General features: G+C 39.2%; 5 protein-coding genes across 5 annotated transcripts; 4 read left to right on the top strand and 1 right to left on the bottom strand.

Moving 5' to 3' along the window:
- Positions 1-379: 379 nt before the first annotated feature.
- On the top strand, positions 380-2,105 carry LOC115426844 (protein Wnt-8a-like). The gene is made up of 6 exons (XM_030145074.1): positions 380-444; positions 562-595; positions 689-827; positions 995-1,120; positions 1,206-1,348; positions 1,539-2,105. Exons 1-6 carry the CDS (start codon positions 407-409, stop codon positions 2,103-2,105), a joined length of 1,047 nt encoding a protein of 348 aa, XP_030000934.1. The 5' UTR covers positions 380-406.
- Positions 2,106-2,725: 620 nt separating this feature from the next.
- LOC115427223 (protein Wnt-8a-like) lies at positions 2,726-4,533 on the top strand. The gene is made up of 6 exons (XM_030145713.1): positions 2,726-2,787; positions 2,881-2,914; positions 3,002-3,131; positions 3,460-3,585; positions 3,741-3,883; positions 3,976-4,533. The coding sequence occupies exons 1-6, from the start codon at positions 2,726-2,728 to the stop codon at positions 4,531-4,533; spliced, it is 1,053 nt and encodes a 350-aa protein (XP_030001573.1).
- An 8,866-nt stretch (positions 4,534-13,399) lies between these two features.
- lcp2b (lymphocyte cytosolic protein 2b) lies at positions 13,400-14,512 on the top strand. Its single transcript, XM_030145714.1, has 4 exons — positions 13,400-13,466; positions 13,752-13,826; positions 13,981-14,130; positions 14,301-14,512. Exons 1-4 carry the CDS (start codon positions 13,464-13,466, stop codon positions 14,424-14,426), a joined length of 354 nt encoding a protein of 117 aa, XP_030001574.1. The 5' UTR covers positions 13,400-13,463; the 3' UTR covers positions 14,427-14,512.
- A 1,569-nt stretch (positions 14,513-16,081) lies between these two features.
- On the bottom strand, positions 16,082-16,543 carry syce3 (synaptonemal complex central element protein 3). Its single transcript, XM_030144768.1, has 2 exons — positions 16,372-16,543; positions 16,082-16,245 (listed from the first exon to the last, which is right to left on the bottom strand). The coding sequence occupies exons 1-2, from the start codon at positions 16,508-16,510 to the stop codon at positions 16,085-16,087; spliced, it is 300 nt and encodes a 99-aa protein (XP_030000628.1). The 5' UTR covers positions 16,511-16,543; the 3' UTR covers positions 16,082-16,084.
- A 1,431-nt stretch (positions 16,544-17,974) lies between these two features.
- Positions 17,975-20,200, top strand: foxi3b (forkhead box I3b). The gene is made up of 2 exons (XM_030144750.1): positions 17,975-18,803; positions 18,937-20,200. The coding sequence occupies exons 1-2, from the start codon at positions 18,203-18,205 to the stop codon at positions 19,512-19,514; spliced, it is 1,179 nt and encodes a 392-aa protein (XP_030000610.1). The 5' UTR covers positions 17,975-18,202; the 3' UTR covers positions 19,515-20,200.
- Positions 20,201-22,617: the final 2,417 nt, after the last annotated feature.

Below are 22,617 nucleotides of genomic sequence, written 5' to 3'. Positions count from 1 at the left end.
AACTTTAACTTGACATGTTTAAAAAGTCAGTATGAAATAACAGATTTTATATCCTATTATGTTTTATTGGTGGGGAAGCGCATGTAGGAATAAGCCTGGGAACGACAGGTGAATGAATGAGGGGCTGTTCCACCGTCTGCGTCACTTCTTTGAAGTGCGCTTATGCACCGACGGCTCCTATTTGTCTATAGAACAGGCAATCAATGTTGTTGTTGACGCATTTTCACAGTGAAACGTTACCTGCATGACAAATATGTCAATCAAAGGGGCATGCCCATATAAATCTCATCAGCGTCCACTCCAGCTCCAAACTCAGTTGCTACCTCCTCTCTTGGTCACATCCAACATACAGGCCTCCGTTTGGAATACAGCTGCTATGGGACCTTGGATTCTCCTCACTACTGCCATGTCTATGTGCTGTCACTTCCAGGGTGCATCGACTTGGTATGTCGCTTAATTTGGAGAAATTTCTATTTTTCATTTGTGATATCCTTATGATCTGAATGTGTTGGTGGGTTCATGGCTTGAAGTTAACGCCACTCCTCTTTTTTCTTCCTATAGGACGGTGAATAATTTCCTTATGACTGGACCTAAGGTAATATTCCTAAAACTTCTTCTGTGGATTTTTGAAAGGAAATTGTATTATAACATAACGATGACTAATTGTATCATGTGTTTCTGTCCTGAGGCCTTCCTCACCTATGCCAGTAGTGTGCAAGTGGGCGCACAGAGTGGAATACAAGAATGCAAACACCAGTTCGCGTTGGATCGGTGGAACTGTCCAGAGAGCTCCCTCCAGTTATCTAAACACACAGGTCTTCGAAGTGGTAAGAAAACTTATTTCTTCCTGCGCCTAGAAGACTAAGCACCAGAATTACGCACTGCTTATGCGCCTTTTACGCACGTTTTAAACGCATCAATTACGCACGTTGCCAAATTTGATAATCCGATGTTAAGTGCTACACGCTAATTCTCTTTTTTACCCTAATTTCAGCCACAAGGGAGACGTCTTTCGTCCATGCCATCAGTGCAGCCGGAGTGATGTACACGCTCACCAAGAACTGTAGTATGGGAGACTTTGACAACTGTGGCTGCGACGACTCCAGAATTGGTCGATCAGGTAAAAATCTATAATATTAGACTGTACACCGTGAAAAGGGCCTTTAATACTGCCAACGACTCATTGCACATCTCTGAATTACCAGGGGGAAGAGGATGGATCTGGGGAGGATGCAGTGATAATGTAGAGTTTGGAGAGAAGATCTCCAAGCAGTTTGTGGATGCGCTAGAAGACGGACACGACTCCCGCGCAGCTGTCAACCTGCATAACAATGAGGCAGGCAGACTGGTAAGCTGTGATTTTACCACCACTGGGGTCATTTTAGTTATGAGTTACATAAGGAGCATGTGTCCAATGATTCAAAAAGTACTTTATAGAATACAAATCGATTTCTCGTGTCAAACGCTTTTACGCATGGGTGGACACATTAAAATGAAGATGTATATTTATTAATTTTGCAATCTCACCACTTTGGCAGGCAATCAAGGCCACTATGAGGAAAGCCTGTAAGTGTCATGGTGTGTCTGGGAGCTGCAGCATCCAAACCTGCTGGATGCAGCTGGCTGACTTCAGAGAAGTGGGTAACTACCTGAAGATGAAGCATGAACAGGCCAAGAAACTGGAGATGGACAAGAAACCTGCGAGGGCCGGCAATAGCGCGGACAACCGAGGAGTCCTGGCGCTCACGTTGAGGAGCATCGCCAGGACGGAGCTTATTTTCCTGGAGGATTCTCCGAATTACTGCCTGAAAAACAAGAGCATGGGATATCGGGGCACAGAGGGGCGAGAGTGTGTGAAGGGGGGCAAGAACATGTCCCCGTGGGAGAGGAAGAGCTGCCGCAGACTGTGCTATGAATGCGGCCTCAGGGTGGTGGAGAAGCGCATTGAGGTTGTCAGCAGCTGCAACTGCAAATTCCACTGGTGCTGCACGGTTAAGTGTGAAAAATGCACACAAGTTGTGACCAAATATTACTGCGGTGGTAAACATAATGGGAGAAAACCACAGAACAAAACAAAGCGCAAGCACCGCGGACGCCGGCCCTGATGGACAGTTATCAGACTTAAAGGCGCATCTGTCATTTATTACTTCAGCATTAGGAAAAAGAACAAATAACCTAGATTTAAAGAATGTTACACTGATCATTTCAACCACTGTATCATCTGTAACAAATACTGCACTTTACGTCTTTATTATTTGAGTTTATATATAAACCTTATTTTGCCTTTTGAGAACCAAACATTTTACGCACACTCGCTCTCCATCACCTTTAGTGGACTGGGTTTATCAGCATTCATTGGGTTTAAAATGTCTGGACATCATCTAATATTTATTAGATTTTTTTTTATTGACAATCATACCAAATAAATATTTTTTGTAATATACACGTCTTGGTTTGATTTGTTGGAATTGTCATTGTGATTCCGTTATTTGTATATTGGCACCATGGTGTCATGCAGCTTTTGGTAAGAAAATAAACGTCTCCTAATTCCACCTTTGAAGTGCGCATAAAGGCGTTTCCTGAATCCCTCGTCCAATCAGCTTTCTCTAACCCTGGGACAAAGAACAAGAACTGCGTTTGTTCTCCTTTCAAATAAAGGAGAAAGTTGAGGCGCTTCTGCTCAAAATAACTGACTTGCCTTTGCGGGCCTCTGGTGCAGGTCAGAATGGTGAATGTATTATTTTGGCTCCTGCCTCTTCTGCACAAAATGTGTCCCGGACATGCTTGGTAAGAGCCTAACACCATCTATATTTATTTATATGGGCTGTCTGACATCACAGATATATCAAACTTTTTACCCTCTTGTGCGTTTTCTTATAGGGTCGCAAGTAACCTTCTAATGACGGGACCCAAGGTAAATAAAACAGACACATGTAAGAACATAGGCAAAGTCAAGGATATAGTTGACACTGATGGTTAATGGTGGTTGCCTGTTCTGCAGGCCTATCTCATCTACGCAGGAAGCGTGCAGGTGGGTACACAGACTGGGGTTGAGGAGTGTAAACGCCAGTTCGCTTGGGACAGATGGAACTGCCCGGACAGCGCAATCCAGCTCAAGGGACTAAGAAGAGGTAGGTTATGAGTTTAGTACTTTTCTGTTGTTTATTTGTGGAAAAAACACACGGGAAAAATGTTCATAAAAAATCATGTTTTGGTAAACCATAAGCCCTCATTCCAAACCACACTCATATCTGCGTGGGCATGATGAGTTACGCTGGTCTTATTTGTATTTACTTTGAATTTCATGTGATATTTTTTGTAAATATGATTAGGCATAAATTCATTTAATGCATTTTGAAATACATTTTTTGATCATGCTTGTTTAAAGTTTCACTTGATTGATAAAATCTAATATAATGTTAAAGTAACAGCCTAATGTATAATGCCGTGCCTTTATAGCCACCAGAGAGACTTCTTTCGTTCATGCCATTAGTGCAGCAGGGGTCATGTACACTCTGACCAGGAACTGTAGTCTAGGAGACCTGGACAACTGCGGCTGTGATGTCTCAAAAAACGGGAAAATTGGTGAGTGTGATGAATTATATTATCACAGCTGCAGCATAATTTCCACTGACTCCTAATATCTTATTGTGATGTGCATTTTAGAGTTATGCACTTCTTTGGTTTGGAGGCTGATGGAGCAGGTCAGATGGCTTTAACACAGGGTGTTGTGTGCGCAGGCGGAAGCGGCTGGTTATGGGGAGGCTGCAGTGATAATGTGGATTTCGGAGAGAGGATTTCCAAACACTACGTGGATTCGCAGGAGACAGGTCAGGACTCCAGGGCTACTGTGAACCTGCACAACAACGAGGCCGGACGCCTGGTAAGCATCCGCACACAGCAGCACAAAAGCATTTATTTAACTTCCTAACATTTGCTGGTGGCAGTGGTTAAATGTATGTTTCCATGAAACAGGCCGTGAAGGCAACAATGCAGCGCATCTGCAGATGTCACGGCATGTCTGAGAGCTGCAGTGTCCAAACCTGCTGGACTCAACTGTCTGATTTCATGGAAATAGGGAATTACTTGAAAATCAAACACAACCAAGCCCAAAAATTAGACATTGACAAAAAGCGCATGAGGGCAGGAAACAGCGCAGACAAAGGAGGAGGCATCCTGGACGCGTTCGGCAGCATAGCGCAGACAGAGCTGGTCTACCTGGAGGACTCTCCGGACTACTGCAGGAGGAACTCCAGCATGGGTCTGCACGGAACCGAGGGCCGGGAGTGTGTGCAGCACGGAGAGGGGCTGACCCAGTGGGAGAGGAGAAGCTGCCGCAGGTTGTGCCATGAATGCGGCCTGGGGGTGGAGGAGAAGCGCATAGAAGTGGTCAGCAGCTGCAACTGCAAATTCCACTGGTGCTGCAAAGTGAACTGTGACAACTGCTCTGAAGTTGTGGTCAAACATGTGTGCGCCAGGAGGGAGGGTCCCGATGGATATGGATTTAGAAGGAGACATCGAGGACCCAAATAAAAAAAATATAAAAGTTGATCCATCTCCTTCAATGTTGATCTAAATGCTTCTGATGAATGAAAAATGTCCAATGTTTGCACTTTTTCCTGCCTCCTTTTGTGTATTTATGAGTGTTGTTCATGCGAAATTGAATAAAAGTTGAAAAAAAGATCACTGTCATGTTTATTTTTGAAATATTTATTTAGTTATTCAAATATATTACTTGTATTTATTGTGGAGTTTATAGGGAATACAAGACAAGGTTGTCTATTAGAATAAGAATAGATTGAATCCATTTAACAGGGGATTACATGGATAACACGCTGTTCACACCCATTCCAGGTGTTGATCCACTATTACTTTGAAATAGACGTGTATTGCAGTTTTCAAAGAGCATCGACACTTTGAAAGACAAATTAGAGAAGTATTTCTAGCGCCAAAAGTTAATGATTTGGCCTGATAACAGGTCACTATAGAGCTGTGGTCCCTTTCCCAAAGCAATGCAAATGTATCCCAATACTTCAAAGGGTGGAGAAAAGTGTTGACAGCCGTTATGTTCTGCAGAAGGACCGCAGGCAGCCTCGATAGTCATAAATTTTGTGCCTATACTGAGAGATAAATAAATAGATTCAAGTCACATTCCAACTTGGATGCTGGTTAATTTCTAATCTTATGATTTGCAAGTAATTGGATGAGTCCTGTCTCCGCCCACTGGCCTGTCTGTATCTAAGAAGGCATTCATTCACCTCCTTCTTTCCTCTACCCCCTGGATCTCCAAAAATCCCCCCCTCAGCTGGATGTGTCATAAATCTGCCACAGTCTCAGCTAAATGACTGATGGGATGGATATCACCTTCATCAGGGGGTCCAGGCCTGGGGCAGAGGGGGAGGCAGACTCACAGTAAGGGGGGGGTTACAGGGCTGTGTTACTATCTTTACAGATCAGTTACTGTACTGAAGTAGTACATATCAACGTAAGTGAGAAACTGGAGGTCTAAACATTTATTAGCTCTCAGTGATCACATTATGACTCATAAATCCTGTTGTTTTATAAATTTCAGCTTGTGGCCAACGATTAAAAACTATACTTTATATGTAAAAGTAGGCCTATTAACACAAAAACACACAATTCTATACAGTTCTTTATTTAGCACAAGTGCCAAAGTACATTTTGGCAGCAATAAATAAATAAATAAAGTAAATGCACAGAAAAGTTTCCTTCTTGACACTGACAGACCGAAACACTGGTCCATCCCGTTTATCTCATTTGTCTGTTTGCCTCTGGGAATGCCCTGTATTTCCCATGCTGTCCTGCTGGGTATTAATGAAGGCTTCACCCCACTGGAGGCCCTCACCAATCTGTTATCGCTGCTCTCCACAGGGTCAATTATCGCTCCCATACTGGATGTTTTTTCTAAAACATGTAATTTCCTCTAGCACTGCAAGCTCTGTCTGTCCTTCAGTTACAAACTCCACTTCCTGAACAGTTGGAACTTTTTCTAAAATGCAATAACATTTTCAGTTTGTTCAATTTGTTCATTTATTTAAGTGACAAAAGTAAAAAGATGAACGTAATAGTATTTGTATTAGTACGTAAATATAAAGTAATTCAGATTTTCTTGCCTGCAACTCACTCAAAAATCAAACACATTTTCCCCACTACTACTGTGTTTTACACTTTTATCACATGGGTTCCCGGTTCAATTCAAAGAAAATATGAAATGGTTAGATTATGGAATCGAATTATTAATATGCCGGATAATCAAATAACCAAAAAAGTATTTGGCTGGAGAAGGACAAGGTGCCCTTGGGTGGCAGAGGTCAGAGCTGTCTTTATGGGAGCACAACTTCAATATATATTCCACAACAACCTTTCATGTAGCATTAACAAGATCAGAGCTAACCTAATGTCTGCTTTAGATGAAAAATAGGTGACTGGGATCCTGTCTAAACTGAAGCTGCAGACATACATTCAACTGAAAAACACATATAAAACAGAGTCTATTTGGCAGTGCAAACTTGACCAGGAACCAAAGGTCCCTAATTGGTCAATTGCGTACAGGAATCCTTCCCTTGGCCTTAGAAACTGGGAGATTTACACAAATCCCAGAAGAAAACAGACTTTGTGGACTGTGTGATTTGGGGGAATTGGAAAATGAATCACATTTTCTTTTGTGTGGTGTTCTATATGATGAACTGACAGCCTCTTTGTTTAATGAGATGTTTATCTGAAATCCTGATATGTTCTGGAGCACTGATGATGACAGGATGAAATGGTTGTTTAGTTCAAATATATATAAATCAGCATTATTTGTTTGTAAAGCCTGGAAAAAGCAGCAGATGTGTTTGTTTAAATAAGTCATATTTTTGGCATTGTATAATCCCATGTGAGGGCTGGGCATATTCTTATGCAGGACACAATAATAAAAATTCATACATTCATTCATATCACAATTTTAGCAATATGCAAACTACTTTTTGTAAGGGGAAGTTTTGCACATTTTTACCACATATAAGACTGCAGCTGCTCATCACAACCTGTGGTGGCTGTAGCCTGATTCTCATCATCATAATGTGCATTCAGGATGAGGCTGATATGGACTGCAGAACACTGTCATTATGTGTCAAAGCCATGCTATTGAAACTTGTGCAGAATGAAGCGTGGCATTTTCCTGCTGAAAAAACTACTGAAAAAAACATAAGGAAAAGCTATTGATATGATGGGAGCTTGTGTAATTTATGTCAATTCAATGTTATTTTTATAGCGCAATATCACAAATAAGAGATTTGCATCCAAGTACTTTACAAGCTGTACATTATACAACACCCTCTGTCCTCAGACCTCAGTTCAAGTGTCCCCAAAAAATTCCTGGGGGAAAAAAATGGATGAAACCTCTGGAGGAGCTGGATGAGGGGTTCCTCTTTCGTACACTGTAAGCCAGATGTCAAATATACTTTAAAACATTTATTATAATTAAAATAATATATGAATTATAATAATAACATATATAATAATTAGAATAACAAGAAATGCACTTAAAAATATAAGTTTGATGACATTACACGAAAATATTAGGTATAGTCAACTCATTTGTAGATATTGTTGAATGTGTGAATACATTTAAGTTAAATGGGTTTATATTAATAAGTTTTAGTTATGACTATACCTCTTTTTCTTTTGACCATGTAAATTGTCAACTGCCCATGCATATCTGGACATGCCAGTCAGGGCCTTCAGTCAAACAGTAGCTGCTATAGGAGTTTTGGTGGTTATCATACAAGATACAACTCAAAAAGTTCTAAGCGGCCGTCAGCTATCCACGATTGACTTGCTACTTTTCTCAGTGGGGCGGAGCCTGTACACTGTAAGCCCAGATACGTTGAGTTTACTTTAAAAAATTGAGAAAAGTGGTTGCCTTAAAAAAATTAAGTAATGATTAAATATAATAAATAATAATAAATATAGCAAATATAATAAAAATATACACTTTTTAAGTACATTTAACTTAAAATCTTTTATATTTTTAGTTAAATGAAGTTGGAATTGAGTGCATTGAACTTAATTATTTGAGTGTAATAACTATGCAAAGCAATTGATTTTAAAAAAGATTTTAAGTTAAATGTACTTAAAAGTTCATAAATGATTACTTAATTCTTCTTAAATGCAACAAGAATGCATTAAAGGTAGGTGGACTATGAGAACAGATAAACATTTGTGGTATTTTCACACATTCTATCCAGGTCAGCCATGATGCCCTACCACACCATCACAGATGCCAGAGCGTCTTTTACATCTTTCACTGAGAAGAATCTGGAAAGTCTTTTCATCTTTGCCATGAAAAACCTGTTTTTCTAAGAACAAACCCAAACATGGACTCATCACAGCACGTTTCCACCGTCTTTCAGTCTGTCTGAGACAAGCTTTGGTCCAGAGGACTGGCTCTTCTTAGAGGTGATATTGGCCGACCTCCTTGTGAAAATGGTTTCCTAAAGTACTCTCAGGCCTGTGTATGTATATTCACCCTGGTTGGAGGACAGTTTCTCATGCAATGGCACATAAATCACGAACATTCATCAGTGGTTTCCACATAGAGTGGAGAAGTGAGTGGTTTTGAATGGAGCGTTTGTATTGAGTCAAATTGAAGAGTGATACATAATGTCAAGTTTATGAAGCGTTCTTTTTACGAGGCTGTTAAATGTATTCAGCACAAGTACAGGAAATACACACTAATACAGATAACAAAATCTGAGAAATAAGTTTAACAGACAGACAATTGTTTAATAAACTCAGTGAACAAGATATTCCTGCTTTTTTTTTTTATCTTAAGTTATTATAATTTGTTTCTATTATTTATTATGAAGTTCTTTACTACCACTGCCAAGAACAGTGAGAAACATTATTTTGTCTCAGCCTTTGTGTGTAAATTCTGAGTGAAATGACAGTAAAGATAATCTGTATCTTAATTCTGCCCTTTTATAGATGCTTCTTTTATGCCTCTCCCATTCTAAATCAACCTACTCATTATTGACTTGCAAAGCAGTATTATTTGAATTTTCTATAAATTTCCAATTCATCTTTTTTGAGTGTGTTGGAAGACATCAAAATATGAAGTTGTTTATATTTTCAAAATAGGACATTAAAACATTAGGTTTGTCTTTTGGACAAAGAATAGAATGAATTTACAAACTACAGATTTGAGTTTTTATTGCATTTTTAGAACATGCTTCAAAGTTTCTGGAGGTGAACTTTCCTTTCATTTTAATCTTAACTTTATAAAACTATTGTAACCTTTGCTTTATAATAACTCTGAGTTTAATTGGTGCATTCTCTACAGCGGCTGTGTCTTTCACGGGGGGCACGTTTCCCTATCAGTGCAGAAGAGGAAAAACAGAGGAGGTGGTGATCTCCCACAAGGACCCCCCAAGGAGGACTCATATATTCCCCCAGACAGGCCTGGGGGTCTAGGGGGATCTGAGCATGATTGATCATCCCTTTTTCCCTGCTGCCCTCCTCTTTCACCTGGGTGTGAGATACCAAGAGCCCTCAGAGGACAGGCCGTGGCAGGAAAACAAGATCTAACACAGATAACGCATCAGTTTGGTGACAAGGCTGTGAATCAGAACAGAAAGTGAAAGCAACATCACAGCAACAATCATCATTAAAACTTTACTTAAATAGAGCAAATATAGAGTGGCAAGAAAATGTGAGCGTTATGTTATGATCAGTCTCACCAGATTGGACAAAGTAAATTTGACCAACATAGCTGTTTGTCTGTGGTGACACGTAGATGTGTGAAAGGAAATGATCAGCCTCTATGTTTAGAGACAGACGTACTCTGCAGTTTGTCTCAACAGGCTAAGAATGTATTTCTCAAATGTTTTAACACCACTGAAACTTTCCATTTTAGTCTTTTGCTAATTAGAAGAGTAGCAAGAGGACACGTATACTTAACTAAAGTCTAGAGAAGTCTTTCTATACCGCTCTTGTAACAGTTATGAGTATGAACTGAAAAAAAATTTTCTGAGCCCAAAATTTACAGGAAACAAACATGAGTTTAAACAATGTTCCTTCTAAATCAGAGGTGATGGGATGGAATCCTCAGAGTCTCGCTGATTATATGAAATGTGTGAGTATCAAATGGTAACTTTTTTCTATCAATGTTACTGTTCCACGGTGTTATGTGTTCAGTCTACAATAATTTGGAGGAAATGCTCTGTTTAACCTGTTAAATCTTTATCTTACCATGCTGATATTTGTTGTTCTGCAAAAATGATTGGTTATAATCAGACGGAGTAAAAATTTTAAGCTAAATCGTGGACGTAGCAGTTGAAAAGCCACCAGTGCCACAATGTAATAATATTTAGGAATTACAAACACATGTTAAAAGTGAATTTTCTTTCTATGTGTGGATAATATCCTATCTTCTCAGCTCAAATTATCAGGCTGTGACAAAGTAGTGATGAAGGGAGGGATAACCGGAGCACATTTCTTGGTAAGCATGTGTAAAGCTCTACAATATTCTAAACAATATTAGAGTAACTGATTGTCTTTTTTTTCTCTTTTCATCCAGCAAATGGCAGAATGTGAACTTGATGTATTTCCCTGCCTTTATATTCCGTAGGTCGGATTTTAAAAAAAATAAACAAACTACCAAAACAACCAATAATCCCATGTCTCTCAGACATACACATTTATATAATGTAAAACTAGTATTTAATATAAGTTTTGGTGTTCCATTTTAACAGAATAATCACTAAGATCCACAGAGAAATGGGTAGGGATGTGCAGAAGAGTTTTGCTCAAAGGTAAGAAATCTCACATTACTTCACAGCTTACAACAACTAAATCAAAAACTAAAGTAAAAACAACAAAAAAAAAATCATACATTTCTGTTGTTTTTGCAGATTAAAGCCTCAAAGCCATCCAAAGAAAGGTAAAGAGAATCTAAACATAACAGTTATATTGTGACTATAAAACTCCCTTTCTGTTATTTTCACTGTAAACCCCTACCCCCCAAACAGTATTTGTGCAGGAAAAGGAAGTCTGGGACTCCGATGAGTTTGTAAGTGAAACGCTATGACTTTTTTTTAATCCATTTTGCACTTAAATGACCTTGCAGTACATCACAGAGGGACTGATACATTAAACTAATTTCAGGGATATGGATTGTATTGACTTAAAGTTTTGAACTGTATGATTTTAAAAAATGTTTTAAATAAAAAGGGAATTAAAACCAACATACATGTTCATTTAGTGCATCACCCAGTACCATACTATAACCCCCTATGTCATCAGGACAATGACAGTGATGGTACCTATGAGGGTCCACATGAAGATGAAAACTACATTTGCACTCTGAATGAAGAACAAGACAACAAGGAGGACTATAAAGATAACCTCAGCCCATCCTCCTCTGCATCCACCATGAGACCACCTCAACACCCAAGAGCAGCTACATTTCAACAACCTCATACCAGGGGTAAACAAACCTACTATAAGTCTCATGAATAAAGAAATGGAAGATTAAGCCAAAACATATCATTACATCACATGCTTTTGACTTGATACACTCAACTTCTCTACTGTATCACTTGACGTGCACAGATTCTCCTCCTGATCCCCGTCCTGCTGAGAAAGCCTTAAAACCTTCTCATCATTGTCCACCAAGAACAAACCAACTCTCTCAAAGACCCTTCAAACTACCAGGTGAGTAACTCCATCACCACACACTCATCTAACTTATCAAGGACTGATTTGTTCACACATAGACAAAAACATAACAAAAACATAGACAATGACATAGACAGATGTTATTTGTCATTGCAGATTTATATCTAAAAATGAATTTTCAGTGCAATTGGCTCAGGAGGCAGTAGCAATAAATGAATGAATAATAAATGTATTTTTGGTTTGTGCATTAATCATTGCACTTAGTAAAATAATTACAATAAACATAAAACCAAAAAGAGGAATAGGCTATAATTAAAACCTTATTTTTTTTGCCTATCCTTTTCACCTGCTTACATTAAATTAAATGTGTACAGCATCGAGCATTTACACCATAAAAAAAATCAACAACAAAAACGCATCTACCATCTCAATTCAATATTCCTAAATGATTTTAAACTACAGCATTTTTTTTTTAAATTTTGTCAAAGGAGTGAATAACTTAAATTCATCATCAGGTCCATTCCATAATTTCACACCCGTAACCCTAGTCCATCTAGACTTCACTTTAGTCCATTCACAAATACAAAGATCTCTGAAATTATCATTACTCTCTCTTAATTCAAAGAAATCAGGAATGATATTTGGAACAGCACTATTTTTATCCCTCATCCTCCAAATACCTATTTCGAAATATTTTTATATACCTCTTTTTAAATATATGTATGTTTGTACTTTGCTTTATCTCTTGCTCCAGACTGTTCCACAGTCACTCCACAGCTTGATATACACATACTTTTCATTGTTGTTCTTACTTTGTTTTTTAAAATTTAGGTCTCCCCTTAGATTATATTAGATTATAGCCTCTTTCTATATTTTTTGGCAGATTATTTCTTGCTTTGTACATTATCTGCACTGTTTTAAATTGAACCAAATCCAGAAATTTCAATGTGTGATTTGATAAATAGTGGGTTTGTGTGTTGTCTGTATCCTGTTTTGTTTATTGTCCTTATTGCTCTTTTCTGTAGTGTGCATATGGGCTGTAGACTGCTTTAATAGATGTTTCTTCAGACCTTAGCCCAGTAGGATGGATACGGTTAAAACAGTGAAGAATATAGAATATGCCATGATTCAGGATCCAGAATTTGACTTATAAATAAAACAGACACTATATATACAAGATAAAATAAATATGCATATAAAAACTTTCTGTCAAATATAAAAACTATGATTCAGTGACAAAAAAAAAAGAAAATCAGTAATAAGTGATTAGACATAAAGCTAAAGCCTTCCAAGACATATTTATATTTCTATCAATCCAACAGGTGGAACACCCAATGTGCCTGTGGACAGGAGCAAGAAACCCACACCACCTGAACCACCTGGCCTATCCAAAAAAGACCTGACAAAACCAAGTACATACAGATAACAGTGCACGTTTGCTACTTTGTTTTTTGACGAGGGAAGTGTAATTTTTTTGTGGCAATATTTCCATTTGTTTCCACATACCCATCATGCTCCACAAGAGGGCAGTGCAGTCAAAGTTCCAGGCTTATCCACTGGAATGCCTCAACCAAAGCCGCGCAAGTCTCTAGACATATCCAACCGGTAGGCCTCAGGCACCACAGACAACCCTAGAAACCCCGTCACTCATGTTAAACCCTTTGTTGAAGATTTCCTAACGATTTACTATGCGCTTGTTTTCTCCTCTTAGGGCAGGTAAAACCCTTCCAGCTCCTCCAGAACATATTCCAAAATGTAACAGTCCAGTGGAAGGACCAGGAATGGTGGGAATTACAAAATAGCCACAACTTCCATAAACAGTTTTTATTTATTTGAACATGCATGCCTCTCTGAACTATTACACACCTTGAGTGCTTTCATTAGTTAAACAGCAGATGGCGATGTTGGAAAAAGAACACAACATAGAGTAGCCTACCACAAGAATTTAAGAAGTTGCATTGTAACTCAAATTTTTCACTATGTTGGCTGGTTGGTATTAACTGTATGACAAATATTCACAACAACAACTTATAATGTCAGCAAAAAAAAAATTTTTATTGTTCATCCAGGACTTGGATCCTAGCTGGTATGGAGGGAAGGTAACCAGATACGAAGCAGAGGTTGCTCTCAGAAAGGTGAACAAGGTCAGTTGCTGCCTCTTTCATTGTCATGTATCTCATCCCTCTCCTGTCAGAGACACCATCATGCACAGATTATATGCAGTTGAAGTTGTTAAGAGGAACTGTGAGAGTACGACGTCTATGTTTCTGGGCTTTTGTGTGTATGCATGTCTTTAAGGATGGTGCATTCTTGGTGAGGGACAGCACCAAAGACTCAGCTGAACATCCCTACACCCTAATGCTACTAAAAGAAGACAAGGTTTACAATATTAAGATTCGTAGCCAAGGCAACTCTTTTTCCCTGGGCAACAGCCTCAAGAACACCAAGGTAAAGTGAAAATGAAGATCCTAATATCAGAGTTATGATGAGAGGAAAGGTCTGTTTACAGATTCATGGCAAACCGAAAAGTCTACATCTTGTTGCACGCCTCCAGGAATGTTTGATGCTGACTTGTCCTGCGTCATTAGGTTCCTGTCATCTTTTTTTGTGTGCTGCAGAGTTTCCCTGGGGTGAGGGAGATGATTACCCATCATGCACACACCCCGCTGCTGCTCATTGATGCCACAGAGCAGAGTTCTGAAGCGCAGAGCAAGTGCTGTCTACTGCACCCTGCAGGACTCTGACCAGTACCAACATCAACTTTAATGTGGGCGTTTGTCTCTGTGTGCCTTTGTGCTAATTTGTGCTCATCTGTACAAATGTTGGAATTTTTACAACCAAGAATGAATCACCATTGTTATGCAATCCCTTTCTAGTTCCCTTCACTTACATTTTAGTTACCACAATGTAAGAATGTGTTTCCTGCTGTCAATGCTGTGTAGATGTTATTAAACTGTACAGATACACAATATTACCTCTGTTCCTCACACATCAATTTCAAGTTAGGCTGGGGGCTGCTGCTTCGGTGCCTCATGGATTTTCAGAGATGCCAGTTTATCAGGGTCGCCAACACAAATGATCAGATCGCATTGCTTCAGCTGGGTTTGTACTGGAGGTATAAAAACAAAAATCTTGCTTCAGAAAAGCCTCAGGCCATTACATCTCTAAGAGTCAAATGTTTAACAGTTTATGTGCCAGTGTGTTTTATCCTTTTATTTCAAAGCACTATCTTACAGTGAAAAAAGACAGATGCATTATTGGGATAAAATGACTTTCCATAATACTGTAACCTCTAATAATTCTATGTATTACATTATTATTCTTTCCAGGCTTTGATTCCTTAAAGTTAATAACCAGTGTTATCTAATACCACATCTGGTGTTTTGACGATGGTGGCAGAGAGCACTAACAAGCTGGTTCAAAATATCTGTTAATTGTGAAGACCATGATATATGCTTTGTATGCATTAAACTACATATTAAAATATTCAATGAGCCCTCACACCCAGCGCTACACTCAGGTTCTTCCTTTGTAACTCATCTGTATATGTGAGTGAGGTAGATTTCTCTGATTGCTGTCCCCCCTGGGAGAAAAGGTTTGAAATCCTTCAGTTGGTCCTATCTACCCATCAGCAAAGAGTGATCTGACGTCATGCAACTCTGCACCACTGACATCTACAAAGAACATTAAATTCCAAAACGGTTGGTGTACAGTAATGCATTTTGGTTATCACACGACAGATCTACGTTAAGTGTTGCATCATATGCTTTGCATACTTGCAAATCGATCATCAAGACACATCTTCCTGGCATAATTAATGCTTACTGACATTTAAGAGGTCTCAAAGGTGGAGAGGAGGTTCAACAGTCATACATACATCCTAGCTGCTCCATGCATTTAGACAGGGCGTCGATCCCTTTCAGTATGTTTTCCAAATCAATGCAGTCAGAGGGTGGAGCTGGTTCTTTGGTTTTCTCCATATTTTCCAACTGAAAAAGAAGTCCAAATAAAATAGGCTGTGTTAATTATAATTAAATTGTAAGCCAAAACTAATTATGATCCATCACTGAATGGCTGTTCAACAGTGGCCCATAAAATAGTCATGTGTAGATTAAGTGTGGTTTGACATCAAAAGAAACACATGGAAAGAATCTTATTTCCAACATCCTTTATTTATTTCATTGTTATTTGTTAAATGTAACATGTTTAACAATGCAACAGTGTGCATACATAACTTTAAGCATCCTAAACTACTGTATCACAAACAGTATATAATCAAACACTGTAAGATAACACATACATCTGTCAAAAATCAACCATGACAAAGGAAAAATCACATTTATTTAAGCAGAAAATCTATATTCAAAACAGCTTTAGTCCCTAATCTAAGTTTAGTACATAACTACGTATGAGGCTCAGTACATTTATCTTGCTCCTGGTCTTGATCTCTGTACACCGCCACTTTGCACCTGTCACAAGCATCCTTTAGTTTCTGCATTGACTCCACCAGTTCAGGACTGATCCGCAGCCTGACCACGTCGTAAGTCATCCAGGTCAGCTGCACTACGGGTATACACAACAAAGTAAATTATTAGATCCCAGCAAACACATTGCCTCGTCAATGCACCTGATTACGATTTAGATTGAGCCAATCTGAGTAGTAATGAACTGAAAGGGTGGAAAAGTTACCTGATAGGTTTTCAACGTCTTCAATCATCCTTTCTAAATCGTTGGTTAACTCCAACATGTCCTGGGTGCCGTTCTGCTTTTCAAGCTCGGGTGGCGCAGAAGAATTGGCCATCTGAATTGCAAACCGGTGATATTGCATTTATCATCTGTGGTCACACTACGTTATGCGTCAACATTTAATTTCAAGACTAAAATAACTAACCACAGCAACTTACTCTTTCGTTATGAGTGACAGTTAATGTAAACGTTAGCTAGCGTTAGCTTACAACAACCAGTCGGCTCTTACCAATAGTTTTTGTTTCGACAAACAATAAAATGAGCTGAGACTATTAGCTAGCAGTTACATTAGAAGGTTAGGTGTTATCTATAAATATGTAAAACTTACAACGCTCTCACAAAGTTGGACGTTAGCTATGATGGTGAACAATTTAAGTTAAGTTTTTATGCTAATGTTAAAAAACGGTTAAGTCGTAACGCGCAGACTCCAGGAGGATTATGGGAAATATCAGAAAATAACTTTTCAGAAAAAACTTTTATTTATTTTATTTTATTTTATTTGTCTTTTTTTTTTTTTTTTTTTTTTTTTTTGGACAGATATTTTAATTTGCAAAATCTTGATGAATTAGCCGTTTCATTTACCTAATAGAAATAAGCTATATAACAGGAAAAGCACTGTAAATGCAGTGTTGAAAGCTACTTGTTCCCATAGGTTACAAATGTACGTTAGAGGAATGTGCTCTAAATTAACCTATTAAAAATGTTCCAGTTGTACAGAGATTTCAATTGAGCTCTAAATAAAGTTTAAATTATTGACATTTGCCCAATGTAAATACTATGATTACAGTGGTAAGCCTCATGTTATTATAGGCAAGTGGTACAGCCATAATATAATTTCCCCATTGGATTAATAACATATTCTGATTCTGATAGCCTATGTGAAGCAGCATTAATATCTTTGTGAAATATGCCACCTTTCCAAAACTGAAAAGCTAAAATGAATACACAGAATGATTATTTCTGCTAATGTTACTAGTGTTATGGGATTTATGCACAGCCCCACTACTACTCCTTTATTTCCTGTTTTTCATTTTTGGACACACTGATTAATCCAGGTGTGCCTGCTACTTCTTGTTGTGACTACTGTGGTCAGGCACACCTGGATTAATGAGTGTCGACTAATGAAAAACAGGAAATAAAGGAGCTGCCTTAAATTCAGGAGATAGTGGGGCTGTGCATAGAGCCCATTGAAGATGGGAGGACCGGCATGTCGAACATAGATTAATGTTGAAATGAATGTGTAAACAGCCTACCAAATACCCTGTGTATACATAGACTGTTTAAATTTGCATTGTAATTAAATAAATTTTAATAAAATTTATAACTGAGTGAATTCAGAAATGTTACTTTAACAGCTTGACTGGAAAATTAATTGAGGTTAAGCAAAACCCCTGGAGCAACTGAACAAGCTGACAGGAGGAAAAAGAGAAGGAGAGTAGGAGATAGCCGCCTCACCTGAGAAAGCAGCCAATCAGGTGAGACTAGGGGTGTTTCCAGGGAGACAGATAAAGCAGGTATGGCCAGTGACATCCTGACAGAAAACAAGGGCAAACTGACAAGCAGGGAGTAAGAAAGCCTACGACTCAGCGGCAAGAAGACCCTCATTTTGCAGTTTATTCAAATAGACTATCTGCAGTGGACAAAACAAGAAAAGAAAGACAACAAGTCTTCCCCGCAAGGATAAAATTATCCAAAAAAAAAAGGAAAGAAAGAAGAATCAAGGTCACAGGGTTCAGAGGAGACCACGCGCTGAGAAGAAAGTCCTGCTTTAACGATGTCTTCGTTTGAGTCCCAGGGCCAGTCTCCTCCTCGGTGTGGCCCACAGTTCCCCACCCTCGCCCAGGAACCCCCTGAACTCAGCATGTACAGTGACTGTTACTACCCTCCACCATCACTGCCAAGTCCTCAGCGTACCACGCCAACGTCCTATGACCTGAGCGACTACACCACCTCCTCTCCAAACCCTTACCTGTGGTTCAATGGCTCTGGGATCAACACACCTCCGTACCTGGCCACCACCGGTCCCCCAGGGAACCCAGGCCCTCCCTTTGTCCCTCAGCACTACGGAATGCAGAGACCTTACCTGGGTCCCAGCGGAGCAGGGGGTCCAGGGGGTGAACTGAGCTGGTTCTCTCTCCCTTCACAAGAAGACTTAATGAAACTAGTCAGGCCCCCCTACTCCTACTCAGCTCTGATTGCCATGGCTATCCACGGAGCACCTGACAGGAGACTGACATTGAGTCAAATCTACCAGTATGTGGCTGACAACTTTCCTTTCTACAACAAAAGTAAAGCAGGCTGGCAGAATTCTATTAGACACAACCTGTCACTCAATGACTGCTTCAAAAAAGTGCCAAGAGATGAGGACGATCCAGGTAATAGTGGAATGTTATTATTCTTCTAGCATCTGTTATTGAATGTATTATTTTGATTGTATTATGTGTTGAATTGTTTGTGTTGTTGTCCTGTTTTTTTAATCAAAACCTTTCTTACTACATTCTCTCATAGGCAAGGGAAACTACTGGACTCTTGACCCAAACTGTGAAAAGATGTTTGACAACGGAAACTTCCGCCGCAAAAGAAAAAGGAAGTCCGATTCTCTTCCGGGTGGCGATGGTGGTCCCGTGGCCCCCGAGTCAGGTGACAGCGAGAGGGGCAGCCCAAAGCACTCTGGTAACTCTGGTCTTAACATCTCCCCCACACCAGACCGGATTCCTTCCCCTTCATCATCAGGTCCTGCACCTTGTCTGAGCAGTTTCCTATCTGAGATGTCTGGAGTGACGTCCACCGCAGCCAGTGAAGTGGGAGGTGATGGGTTAAGTCGACCGTTACAGATCAGTCTTCCTATAGATGGGCCTCACAGGCCCCCTCAGCCACCAAGCTTTAGTAGCTTCTCCCCCAACTCTGGTGGTCCAGAGTGGGTTCCACAAGTACCAGCTCCTCCTGTGTTATCTTCCTCTCCCACCCACTCCTCTCTGGGGTATTCCAGCCCAATCCTCAGCCAGTATAGTGGGTCCAGTGGGCATTTCTACCCTGGACTGAGCTCATCTGGAATCATCTACCATCGTGAGGGCACAGAAGTTTAATAGACATTAATGTGCGGTTTGAAGAGACTCTTGACATCCCTTTTGTGTTATGAAGATGGTGTTGTTGCTGTGAAAGGCTGCTTTGTTTAGAAGTACACACAAAACCCACTAAGGATGTTTGCGCTGACTGAGACAGTTAGAATCACTATACCGTGTGACAGCAGAGTAACAGGTCCTTGATTCCCACAGAAACAGCCGAGTCAGCCGAGCAGCACTAAGAGTGTCACTACCTGAAACCATTATCAGATCCTCAGTCAGCTTTTATTTCCAACTAAACCTGGTCTCTATCAGATCTGACTCATTATTAACCGATCCTTGATCTGATGTGCTGACATAAGTTCATTCCTATCTGTGATTCTTTGATGGTATCACCCATATAATGCTCAAACGGCACATTTAGAAGACCAGGTCAATTACACAATTGTCATTTTACTGCCCTTAGAAAATTAACAAAGTACACAGAGGGTAAAATTTATGATTTTTGGAGTGCTGAACTGTACTGCTATATCAAGTCTCATTCATAGAGTCTAATACACAAAAAGGTGATTGTAGTCTATAAATATTTGTATGTGTTGTGTAATGTTATACATTTTTATTGTTGCTTTATTGGTTTAACTGTTCTTGTATAAAGTGAATCCATAATGTATGCTATACACGTGTTTTGATATGAATAAAAGGTTTTAGTTCTGAAATTGTATTTTTCACTTTAATTTAAACAAAATCATGCACAAACATCAAATATGAGGGCAAATGCTAGCAAAGACATTAAACCCTTACTGACAGAAAACAGTCCTGTCAGGAAAGCGATGACCAGTATTTTACAACCTGCATGTCGGTGAAACCTGATCTGTGTGTGATGGATAGTTAACTGATTCTCCTAAACGGTGAAAATCCACATTCCCATGCTGTCCCTCTTCCCTTCACTAAGCACAGAAATGGCTCTGTCTCACATTTTACATTCACACAGACACTGCTAACTGCATGCAAACAGCTTCATAAGGAGAAGGGCCAACTGTAAAAGTTCACAGCACATTTATTTCAAGCAGCTTTTAAACTATAACGGTTTGAATAAAAGCTCCAAGTATAAACATTTCAGACAATAGACATCAAGTCAAACAGTCAAAAGTCAAAATATTGCTTTTAATGAAGAGAAAAAGTACTTATCTTAAAAGACAATATAATATAAAATACAAATATAAAGCCACATGTCCCAAAAATATGCATGTACTTCCATTAAAAAGATCAAATAGAAGTTTTCAGTGCTCAATGTCCATGCTGCTACTCATCAGAGATTACATTTCCAAGATTGACAATATCATAAATAATTTGACATGAGTGTGATTATGACAATTTGCTGCAAATGTCATTCGTTTATTCTACTGTCTTCTCATCCTGTAGGTTTTTTTGTTCAGACATTTTGATCCGTGTCGCCCTTAGGCATTTATTTACCCTGAAACATAGGCAGCATGACAGTCATTTACACTAAACACAGAAAACCCTCCACTCAACATCCAAGTTTCAAGCAGAACTTCACATCCTGGTGCAATTGACAAAGTATATTAGTACTCGAAGATTAGGGGGGTCAACCTGTCAAAAATTTGCATAACTGACACTTAAATAAGCGATGAGGTTGCAATTGAATATCATAAAGTTCTGCATTATTACTGGAGTCAGACCTTCAAACTGATTTAACTGTGAAATTCGCTGTCTCATAGTGCGTCATCACTTTCATGATTCAGTGAATCATGACTGCCAGATTTATAGAATACATTTCCCTGCATAGATACCCCTTAGAGGGTAGATAAAGGACATATGAAGATAGGTTAAAAAAAAAGACAAAAAAAGTGAAGAACAGGAGCAAATTTCAGCAACAGATAATTGTATTAAAATGATCCTGTGTTGTACTGTCCCAACATGTTACATTTCCAGCCCAAATTGTCTTGGCGCTTTGTACAGTTTCTGGAGCCAAACAGGTTGTTTTTTCTCCATATCTTGTTCAGACTTTGCTTGGCAGGTGAAGATGTGGCATCAGGAATAGGGGTGGCTTTGCCTTGTTGATCCTGCATGAGCTCTTTTTTGCGTGTATCTGCCAACAGAAACATTATGGGGCTTTTGTCTTGGAGATTTCATTATTAACAGCAGGCACTGCCGTCTGCTGTCTTATTCAGACAGTTTCAAATGGATGCAAATTTGTAACCGTTAATCACGTCGAGAACGGGGATGACAAGGTCAGAGGGAGAGATGGAGCTATTCAGATAAGAAACGGTAAAACCTGAGGGATTTACCATTACTGACTCCCTGAAACCAAAGTCAATTTTCTTTTATTGAAACCCATAACACAATTCACATTTTGATATTTTGGAACTTCCCTCCTTTGCATGTCTGTTTTTTTTTCTTTTCTTTTGTTGCATTCTGAATAAAGTGAATCATTACCTCATTCAGCAATTATACACTTGTCTGACTTTTATAACATATAATCATTATATTATTTTGTCTCCTGGCATTTCTTCTCATCTTTTTATTCACTTAGTTGTGAAGACAGAATCTCACCGCCTGCTAACATTGCATGGCTGTGCATTTTAAATCAAGCTGTGATATGTTCTAATGAAAGCTTATATATACATGAAGAAGGGAACACATTATTTGTGCCTGAATCAGGGATACCCAGACCAGCATCCATCAGTCACAAATACTCTAGCTTTGGACCTTCCTTGCCTTAGGCAGTAGAATTATTGCTCAACAGAGTGATATGATTAAAATCTATAAATCCTCCTCTCCACCTGCCGCCTGGCTCGTGCAGTCTTCCACACACCTGTCGAACTAACGGAATGGGCCCACACACACACACACACACACACACACACACACACACACACACACACACACACACACACCCTCACACACACACATGCACATGCACATTATGTGTGTGTGCATAGTACATGGCATTCAAGTGTGTGGTGTTTATAATATAAACTTAGACAGAGAACGATTATACCAAAGCTGCTATGCATGACGGATTTGTGTTTGTAAGAACTGTCCTGATTATAGCCTTGTAAAGAAGATTTCACACCTCACTGTGAGCTGGAAAAGGAGTGTGTAA

The sequence above is a fragment of the Sphaeramia orbicularis genome, chromosome 10, assembly GCF_902148855.1.
Source record: "Sphaeramia orbicularis chromosome 10, fSphaOr1.1, whole genome shotgun sequence".
Classification (NCBI taxonomy): domain Eukaryota; kingdom Metazoa; phylum Chordata; class Actinopteri; order Kurtiformes; family Apogonidae; genus Sphaeramia; species Sphaeramia orbicularis.
The sequence above is the reverse complement of the archived record's forward strand: the minus strand, read 5'-3'. Positions and strand labels throughout refer to the sequence as shown.